The 11,097-nt window shown below is 35.2% G+C and overlaps 1 protein-coding gene across 1 annotated transcript in view; it reads left to right on the plus strand.

The window, feature by feature from the left end:
• b4galnt3b (beta-1,4-N-acetyl-galactosaminyl transferase 3b) overlaps window positions 1-8,864 on the plus strand; it is a 196,392-nt gene extending 187,528 nt beyond the window's left edge. The window contains exon 20 of the mRNA XM_039760655.1: window positions 1,156-8,864. Coding sequence (XP_039616589.1) covers window positions 1,156-1,279 — 124 coding nt within the window. The 3' untranslated portion in view covers window positions 1,280-8,864. The remainder of the gene's footprint in view (window positions 1-1,155) is intronic.
• Window positions 8,865-11,097: the final 2,233 nt, after the last annotated feature.

The raw sequence follows: 11,097 nt of genomic DNA on the forward strand, positions 1-11,097 counted from the left end.
TAAAATTGTGGTTTGAGTTAACCTTTAAGAAATGCCAGAAGGCAGAAAAAAACAACAATTAATCTAATGCTGGAATGTTTTACTCATAGACAATTGTGTATAACATGTTCGAACGTAAGCTGCTCCAGTGACTTTATAACACTATTCTTATTTTATTATTTTGCTGATGCCATCATCCAAGGGTGACTTACAACATTTAAGATGCAATCAGTTGCATTTGTTTTATTTCCAATTTAAGGACAGACTGGTGAAGTGGTTTGTTCATGGTCACATGGAGTTAGTAGCAGGATATGAATCCTTTAACCTCAGGGTTTGAAGTCCAGCGCCTTAAATACCCCACCCCAGAACCTAGTCAGTTACATAGTACTTCTGAATCACCCGACTCTAGTCCAACACAAGGGTTATCACAGTTACCGTAGTTTTATACGGTTTTGGAATGATGTTTCGCTATATAAAATAAAGTTTAGTTGTTTCGTAGGAAACTGTTTACATATTTATAACTCTTTATATAAAAAAAACTCTTTACATATTTAAAATAATTGCCTTGAGTGGCAGATGTTCTACGAACCTTGTTTTTGTAGTAATTTTTTCTTATTGAAGATACTTCAGAGTGATCAGTTAGAAAGCCTTGTCTTTTGCTAATATGGTATTGTTACAGTAACTGGAGATCGCTATATATATATATATAGAGCTGGCATGGGGGTGGTAGGTAATGCAATTCTGACATTTTATTTACGTGGCATATTAATTTTCATTTAACTGTACTAGTACAATTTAGTAAATTAGTAGCTGCCATTTATATTGCAGTTTTCAGAAGACTGCAAAGAGGTACAATAAATGATTGACTTGATGACTACCTTTTTTTTTTCTTCTTCTTTTTGTCTTGTATTGAACTTTCCTTTATTTGCATGTGTTGGTTGTGTGAGTTAATTGTCTAGACAGAGAAAGAACACAGGGATTTTATTTTCGAAATTCTTGCCTTTATGTTGGGACGACTGGAACACATGGTCATCTTTACGTATTCCACTGTATATTGGACACAGATATTTTGAAGAGAATTGGCATCATTCAGCATTTCATCATTTTGCTATGTGTAAGTCTACAGCAAATGTTTGGGTACTCAAAATTTCATGACTGAATTTATTTCTCTTCCAGGATTTTACAGGCTGGACTAGAGGTTGAAAGGATACATCTGAGACATTTTTATCACCACTACCACTCCAAGCGAGGAATGTGGAACAGACGCATATATAGAGCTATGCATAGAAGTAACGTTTGAGATTTATGAACTGAAGTAACGGTACAGCCAACTCCCTTGGTCTGTTGGACTCACTGGCACACTTTGCAATTACACTTGAGCGAACTGGAATGATGGGTCTGAGGTACAGAGGCAGGCCTTTGTCCAATGCTCATGGTCTATTAAATTAATAAGGTCACTTTTAATTTATAAAAATTATGTAGGAGTTTTTTTTTTTTGCTTTTCATACTGGTGTTCTTGTTTCAGAGACAGCAATTTAATTTAGTCATTTGTTTTTTTTCCATTTTGTAACATACATGAGGGTGAATATTTAATATGAATGGTGTGTGAGAGATGCTGCTTATATGTCTATACAGGTTGCATGTATATATGCATTTAAAATACATTCATTTTCTTATATACATGCATATATTTATATATTATTTTGTATGCATATACAGTACATCTCTAAATATGTACGTAAATTATATGCACATTAGTGTGTATGTTCATACTTTACTAAATGACACTGCATTTTTGTTACTATTAGAAAATAAGGGTTATTTTTTTTCCTAAGATGTAGGTTAAGATTTGTCTGTTCTCTCTAGCAAGTACTGTATATACTAAAGACATTGAGTTGTTTTAATTGATCTGCCTTGACTCGGAGTACACATTTCAGCATATTGTTTAGAATAGCTGTTATTGTCTAATTTACATGGAACAATAATGGGAACAGGTAGATTGCAGAGTCATTGTAAAGAGAAGGTATGAGATGTGAGCTTTTTCATATTACTGTATATTACAGAGTATATACACTTTCATACTGAGCTGTAAAACATAATCTTTGATGGCATTTCTGGATCTTAGTGAAATGCGGCCTTGTAGAGTTGAGTCCAGTAGAGTACAGACATGGCTCTCGGTTTAGCTCCTGGGTCATATCAGGGTATTTCGTCTAGACACTGTGAAGAATCTTTAAATATGTTATGATTCTATATGATCTATGGGACATTTCTTTTGTATTTCTAGCCCTGGCAAAATTTTGAATCCCACAGTAGGTCATTGTGCATTTAGACCTGTGCAATTTTTATATGATATACTTGATGGTTTCATTGGTTGTGCATAACATGAGGGGCAAAATCTCAGCACTTAAACACTTCTGTTATGAGTGCCAGTCTACCCGTGTGTGTGTTAGTTTGCACCTTAAAGTAAAAAAGAAATATCAATCATCTGCTATTTCTCAGGGGTTTACTTGACTATTAATGCTAAAGCAGACTACTTCTTAATACAGATTTCAGTTTGTGAAAATTAATGAATTTAAGATTACTGCACTTTATTGCACTTTTAATCTTCACCCTTATATATGTTTATGTGTTATCTAAGGTGCAGGCTGGCACGTGTATATATTAAAGTCAATGAATTCAAAATTGTGATTTTTATGCCATATCTGTTAGGGGTGTAACGTTTTTGATACCACATTTTCATATAATTGTCTTGTGAGTTGTATACTAACAAAACCCAAGGTATATATTTTGTTAACCTTCAATTTAGGAAATCTTCTGTAAAGTGACTTCAAAAACGTTTCACTTAACACAACCACAGCATAAATTTTGGATGTAGAGCAACACACTCCATTACATTACAGTAACTAATCTCCCTGTTTGATGACAAGTATACAGTATAGGCAAATTCCAAGAATTTTCTGGTTGGTTGAGGTGGAAAATGAAATGTGCGTCTCTCAACAGATTTTGGTTATCTTGATAGCTTCTGTGTAATCAGTCATGATGCTGCACTCTGGGAAAACTGGCATTTTGGGAAAATTACTGTTCTGTGTGCTGTCTTCTGAATTCAACTTTAGTTACATGAAGTACGATGCTTGCAATTGGAAACTGTAGCAATCAACATCTCTGGATGTATTTATTTTGTACTTTAATACTTTACACTACCTCTGGAAACCTGTATATTTGTGTTAGTTAAGTATGTATACTATAAAAGGAGTTCAGTTGATTATTATGTACAACTTGAAGTTTGTGCCAAAAATGGGACATTATTCTTGACCTGGGCCTTAAGCATATAATTTATATATTGTTTATTTATAAACTCCTTAGTGTTTATATTGTGCTTCTTCTAGCTGGAATCGGCCAGGACCAAATATAATACATAAACTAGTGCAGGTCAGATTATGACATTTAAAAGTAATATAGAAATTTGATCTGAATAGCATATCCTTTGAAATGTTGCATAGCTTAGGGTTCTGACACTTCAAACACAAATACTTTGGTTTATGCGACCAATACACATCAGATCACTTTGAACGTTTTGGCAGATTTATGGAATTGCAATCAATAAGATCCAGGCAAGTTCCAGACTTTTGTTATTTCTCAAGCTTGAGAAAAATGTGACCTGCTTCAATTGTTTGGAATGAAATGGAGCCACCGAAAAGCCGGCATTTTATTTATAAGAAATTAAATCGTTTGCCCAACTTCCTCTTAGGTACTGTAGCACTTGGGCTTGTTGAATTTCTAGTGTAAGAGCTGGGCTGATTTGAAACAAAGTGCCTAATTCCCAGCATTACTGTAATGCAGAACTGATCACACTCCACCAGCTCTACATGAGTGAGTACTCGGAGATGTCTGGAAGAGGTTTTCGTAGATGGTACCACATGTGTCTTGTTCATTCTTTGGTCATAATCTACCAAAGAGCCTGCCATACATTTTTTTGTACCTTTAAATGTTTACAGTCATATTATCATGATACTGGTGTAGGCTGTATATAAATAAAGAACTTTATGAACTGCATATTGTGCTGTCCGTTTAGGACAATGATTCTGGCTAGATTGGGGATAGTCTTGAATATTTTTACTCTGAAAAAAGTGACTTTTTGCTTTTGTTAACTCTCAGTAATATTCTGAATTTACATTACTTGTAAATTTTGTCTTTTGCCGATCTTGTGTTGAAAACCAAGGGCAGAAACTGGATGGGTGGATGGATAATGTTGTCTCCTCCTGGGACTCTACTCAGTGCAGCTTCTGCTTCATGCTATGTGCATCTGAAGGATGTATGAAGAGCAAAAAGTCTCTGCAGACTTCCAACAGAGACCACTTTTAACCTCTTAAACACTTCATCATATGCATACTGGGGTGTTGAGTGTACCTCACTTCAAATGACCGCTTCTTATGGTATAGTTGTCAGATCCTAAGCCAGCATTTGGAATTTGGAGTGTTTAATTTCTGTGAAATTGTTTTTGTAAGCAATTGATTTTTGTTTCTTTTTTTCTTTATAATAAATTATGCTGTGTGGGGGGAAAAAAGGCTTTTTGTGTGTAATGTGTTGTCATTTTGTAGTCCATATCTAAAGGCAAGGCAGTGTTCCGATTGTGATTTTACCCATTATACAAAATCTAATAATCCCCTGTACAAAAGTTTAATGAAGACTACAGACAGGTTGTGTCATTCTCATGGGTTCTGTCACAAAAAAAGTAAACATCTAGGATGAGTTAAAGAAAAATTCTTAAACAAAATCAAAAGTCCAAAACCTTTTTAGCACACTTCTGTGATCATTAAGTTGATGATCCATTCATCTATCGAGTTATCCAATTTACTTGTGCATTGTCCTGTACAAATATATAGTTTTCCAATATTTTTATGTCCCAGACAAAAAATTGTAATAAACTGGATATTAGAATATTACAATGGTTAAGACAAGAACAGACCATTCAACCTCTCATAGCATGTCAATTTCTAGTCACCTAACTCTTGTAAAATAACATCAAATGAATTGTTTTGAAAGTCCCCAAAATATTACTGTCTCTTGTTGTAGGGGATCCACTGTATTGATTCCCTTCATAATTTTAAACACCAGTCATCTCAACATTTACTTACAGTTTAAACTCCCTCAGACTCCTCTCAGAGCTCATGCCTCTTAGTTCCAGATCCAACTTAGTTGTGGTCTTCTGTACTGTCTTTTTAGGTGTGCTCACATATAATGCATGCATGGCGCGCCTATTGCAATAGCCATGTCTATCTGCATGTAACAATTTGGGACACAATGAATCAATTTGGTTGAAATGTCGCTCATTTATTATATAAGGGAATTGGTCAAGACAGTTAGACTTTCATTGAGAGATCTTGAACAGATCATGCTGCAGACTTTTAAAATTTTCAAATTCTCCCATGGAAAAGCACTGGTGAATTTGTGAGCTTGTCTGTTTTAAAACAGGGAAGCAGTTTGTGCGAGTACAAGTTAGTTTACCTTTTCAGTTTTGACAGCATTTATGCCAGCTTGTATACTTCCTCCTTTTTTTCACCTCGGATAGCCACTGTTAACGACAAATGGTGCCTTAATATAAGTTATTGAAACGCCAGCGGACTGTGTATGTGGGTGGGTAGGAAGTCACTAATTTCCATGCACGCTGGCCATACAATCCTACATCTGCAAGTCCACCTGAGTGTGTGCAGAATCCTCCACATTAGCAAGTTGTTTCTGCTTTATAATGTCTTCCCAGTGGCTGGAGTGCAAACAGAAGAGAAACCCGTGCATCAGCACCTCAGTCATCCAGAGCCTTTAAGTCGTAACAGGTAAGTTAAATAATCGTATACAAGTATAAAATGCAAGTACAGAAAACAAACGATTATCTAGATGTGAGTGGAGTACCTTGTAGAGTGTAAGCCATGGTGCATGGAGAAAATAAATATAACAGTATTAACCTTACACTAAACCAACCTCGCAGATTCATTGTCTGCAGATTACAATGATTTACTGTTTCACTGACACTATATTTTACTAGAGTGACCATGACACTCTTGTTTATAGGCTTTGCTTCCTGATAAATAACAATATCATCATGTCCCAGTTTTAACAGGCTGTCCATGTAATAAAACATTGCTTTTTCAAGACAAGCATCCTTACAATATATTTATACAAATAGTGGGGGACACTGCTTACACGAGGAAAGCTTTATTAAGAAGTTGATTTAAATTTGAACAGCATTGTAAGGATGACTAAGCAACACTCAGGACACAGTACTGCCATTTATTTGTTTCCACATCAAGCACTGTGTGGAATCATATGTGTTCATTTTTGAAAGTTTGGTTTTTTGCTTTTGTCCTAAATTTCTTGCCACCGATGACGAGAGAATGCAGACATTAAACAAATGAGGATAGGCTTTATCTGTGGGCATGTATGCTACACGAGTGTCCCAGTTTGGGACCTTGAAAATCTGGTCACCCAATGATTAACCATCAGAGTGCCACATTTACCTGATATCCATAATGAGCTGTCACTGTAATTAACTTTGCCTTTCACTTCTCTTATTCCCTAACATTTGTCATAAATAGGTTTGCAAGTCTCATTTCATAAAGGGAACTATGACCAGGTATGCTCAAGCAGATGGACTTATTTACAAAAGTGTTTTGTTTTTTTTTATTTTAGGATGTGTTAATTGATATGAATTAACAATTTTTGGACAAAGTCTCAGACAGCCTTGGTGTCACAATCACTCTTAATGCATTAACAGCAATATTTGGGGGAACTCCTGGATGACAATAAACTGCACAGAGATAATCGAAGGTAATGCCTACATCACACTACTAGCATGTAAACTTATCCTTCAAAACTGCAAGAATCCCAACCCAGCCATTTATAACTCTGTGGGTAAGTGATGTTGTAACGGTGACTTTTCCAGTTTCCAAAATTCAAGCAACTGCTGAGTTGGCAAGGTAGGATCCAGCATGTGTCAAACGCATAACATAAGAAATTTCTCAGTCCAATAAAGTTCAATTTTAAAATGATTCCGTTAAAATTTAAAAAGGAACAAATTACAAAATTTCTGAAGAAAGTTATTATACATGCAGAATAAAAGACATAAGGAAAAAAGGTTTCTTCTACAATCTTAGCTTTCTTCTGTTAAACATCTATTACTTTCTATATTTTAAGGATGTGTTATTTCTTAATGGCAAACTTACATCTGCTTCATTTAGTACATTCAGTATGTTGTGTACATACGGTTTGAAACTGTTTGCCCTCCATGCCTCACCAACTGCAAGGCAGATAATGGAACTAGTCTGTAGTTGGAAGGACAAGAAATAATTACAAAATTCCATTTTCAATTTAGCTTGTGAGAGTTATGATAGAACCTCCCATTGACTATTCACTAATAAATAGGCATAGATTCTAACATAACTAAGAAAATATTTCTATCAATTTAACATAACCTAACTAGCTAACAAATGGCTGTTACAGACATTCCATATTATCTTATATTAGAACAAATCAAATTTTCTTTGAGGATACACCCAATACCTTTTTAAAACACAGCAAGAATTCATTAATATGCTGTCTAATATTTGGCCAGTTTTTTTTTTTTTTAATTTGTATTTGGTTTTCTTTTCATTTTCTTTGGATTGATTTTGAAGTAAATGGTTGTATCTGTTACGTTGTTATTATCTCCTTAATTGAGTAGCATGTCACTGTAATATTCTGCTTAAAATAAAATAAAGTGTGTTAGCTTTCATCATATCCTTTTTAATCTTTGCTGTCTTACTCTCAAATATGCAATGCTTGGATATATTTATCTTGTATGCTCAAATTTGTTATGGGTACATTAAATTCTTTTAAACGTGCTCCAATACTCCGCCATCTCCACACTTGAAAGTTTGTTCCAGTTTATCTTTTTTATACTTTGCTACAACTTCTCAAAATATGCCTATTTAACTTTTGAAAGGGGTTTCTGCCATAAAAACATTATGGTATTATGTTATGGTCACTAGATTGTGAGGCTCAATTAATCTCAATCCACATACAGGACAGTACATCTAGACAGGCTTCACTTTTTATTGCCGTTTTGACAAACAGCCTCTGATTACGCCTAGAAATTTCTGTTTTTGTGCTCTGCTGTTTGTACAGTTTGCGCAGTTAATATTTAAGAAATGAAAGTCCCCATTATTGTAATAACCCTGTCTACACTTGCTTTTTTTTTTTAATATTTTAGACACAATTACCTGCATTACTCAGTCTGTGAAACATTCCCATTATCAGGCCTTGCTGCTCACTTATCTGGTCGCAACATTCTCACAAAGATGAGATTTATAACCCAATGAAAGCAGACATTTGCTTCAATTATCTTACACAAACGGTGCCCATAACCCACCTCTTTGATTTTTGCATGTGTTTTCTTAATAAAGTGTAATCATCTGTTATACTCCTCCACATCCCTTGGATTTACCCAGGTTTCTGTTATTGCTATAATATGAGTATTATGTGCATTTATACTTGTCTCCAAGTCACTTGTTTTATTCTTAATACTTCTAGCATTGGACTTAAACTTTTTTAACGTTTCACTCATTTTATTTTGGCTTCTTAACTGTTGGTGGACATTTTCAAAGCTACGTGTATAATTGTATTAATACTACTGTTTTTATTTCATGTGAAGTTCTAAACCCAACCTGTCGTAAACTCACTGCCCAGCTTTACTCAGTTTAAACAATCTGTGACTTACCAACTCGTCCACCTCCTCAGTACATTGCTGCCCCCCATCATGGTGTTACAGGACTCGCCTGTTTTAAAAGGCACCTCAAATTTTCACATATCTTTTGTATACAGTATATATGTGTTTTTTAATTATGTTTTACTAGCCGAAGCCCGCCGTAGCATACAGCGGTGTAAGAATAGGAATGGAAAACAGTGAGAAAGGAATTCAGTATAACAAAGGCTTAGGAAACCACTGTCGCAGTATGACTAAAATAGCAAGGAGCAAAACCAATGCCAATGGTCGAGAGAGTACCTTCCTGTAGCAGGCTACGGAAAACATAGACATATATAGATAGACACCACATTCACTGTGTTGCCCAGTCGACTTATTACGACTGGTAAAAGTGCCATTTAAACTAATACGGGTAGACGTGGAAACCGGATTTTCTGATTAAAAAACAATAACGTTTAAAACAGTATCATTTATATACAACAGATTTTGGCGAATTGTTTACATGCAATTATTTATATCCATTTATACACTAATAATGGCAATTATTAAATAATAATAATTATTAAGTAATTCCTCCCATATAAGTAACATTTCTGCTTTCTTCTATCTCCGAAACATTTCTAGACTTCGTCCTGTTCTTACGTAACACAGTACTAAAGTATTGGTTAATGCCTGAGTCACCTCACGTATAGATTACTGTAATGCTATTCTATCTGTCATCCGACAAAAACTTATCCATCGCTTACAATTTATTCAAAATTCTGCTGCCAGGATAATAACCTGCTGTTCTAAATCCACTGAACATATTACACCTACTCTCTCTCAACTTCTCTGGCTACCTGTTAACTACAGAATACAATACTAAATACCACTCTTAACATTTAAAGCTCTCCACAACCTCACTGTTCTCCTACAGGCTGACACTCAGCTCACTCACTCTGATTCTCATCTGCAGCTGTACTTTCTGTACCACACATCAAACTCTGTGCTATGGGAGCTTGAATATCTCTCATAATGCTCTCCAAGTCAGGAATTCTCTTCTCTCTCGATTTTTTCTCATCTCGATTCAATAACACATTTTAAAACTACCCTCAAAACTTATCTTTTCAAACTGGCATACCAGTTGTGAATTTTGCACTGTTACTGTCAGTTATCTTTGTTTGTTTGCTAATTATTGCTGTTTGATCGAGAGCGACTGTGGACGCGGAAGTAGGATTAGAGATGGCGCGCGGGGCTCTGTCGTGTGTATCCCATGGTCTTAGAGTGAGCAGGCGGGGCTCTGAGTTGGTGGGCATGGCTCTCTGTCTTGCATGCGCTCTCTGTGTTGCTTGCCATTAGTTCGAGTTGGCGGGCGGGGCTGTCTGTCTTGCGTGCGCTCAGTGAATTATATATATAGATATAGTTGCCCAAAAAACTTTTAAAAAGTCGGAGGTTACTTGCTTTTCAGTGAAATCTGTGTAAATGATGCATGCTGTTTGTCAGACTTAAGTGAAAGCTGGAGTCCAGCAGTGGCAGATTGCAGAACCACTAAGGTAAGAAGAACGAAACATCAGTTTTACCATAAAACAACACTGATTTCATATTTTTAAAATGTGGCTAGTGTCTATGCTACCTACACTCTCTCTCAGTTTAGTATTGGTCTTGTTTTCTTTCTTAAATTTCATTATTGCAAAAATAACTCTACCTTAATAAAAATGAGTATTGGTGTTTCTGTTCAGTTGCTATGTCTCTGTCATTCCAAGAGATGGCACATCACAAACATTTGTAGTAATAAAATGCATTGCATTTGTTGTTGCAGCAGATAGCACACCAAAAACATTTGTTATAATAAAATTCATTGCTTTTGTTATTCCAACAGATGGTGCACCACAAACATTAACATTGCTTTTACAAATCCTGGATCGAATGGCATATAACGGAGAAATATGTGTTGCATTTATCATTCCAACAGATGGCACATCACAAGCACTTGTAGTAAAGCATTTTGTTACTACAGATGTTTGTGATGTGCCATCTGTTGGAATGGCAAATGGAATGCATTGTATTACTATATGTATTACAAACTATAATCCAATAGATGGTGCACTGCATATGTTAACGCTAAGGTCTTTATTGAATTCTTATATTAGATGGGTAGTACACCTAATAATGGATAAAAGGAAAAAAAATAAGTATAAATGAATATTTCATTATAAGACTAGAAATGAACTTGTGCTAAGAGTGCAACACCAATTCACATCTTGGGACCCTTGCTCTACTCTTATTTTTTTTTTTTTTAATAATGTGATTTAAAGACTAACTTATTATATACATCAGAGGGGAACATTTTTTATACAATGGGTGGGTTTCTTTTTTGTTAGGCAAAAGACATGTAAATAATAAAT

Source organism: Polypterus senegalus, chromosome 8 (genome assembly GCF_016835505.1).
Source record: "Polypterus senegalus isolate Bchr_013 chromosome 8, ASM1683550v1, whole genome shotgun sequence".
In the NCBI taxonomy this organism is placed as follows: Eukaryota; Metazoa; Chordata; class Cladistia; order Polypteriformes; family Polypteridae; genus Polypterus; species Polypterus senegalus.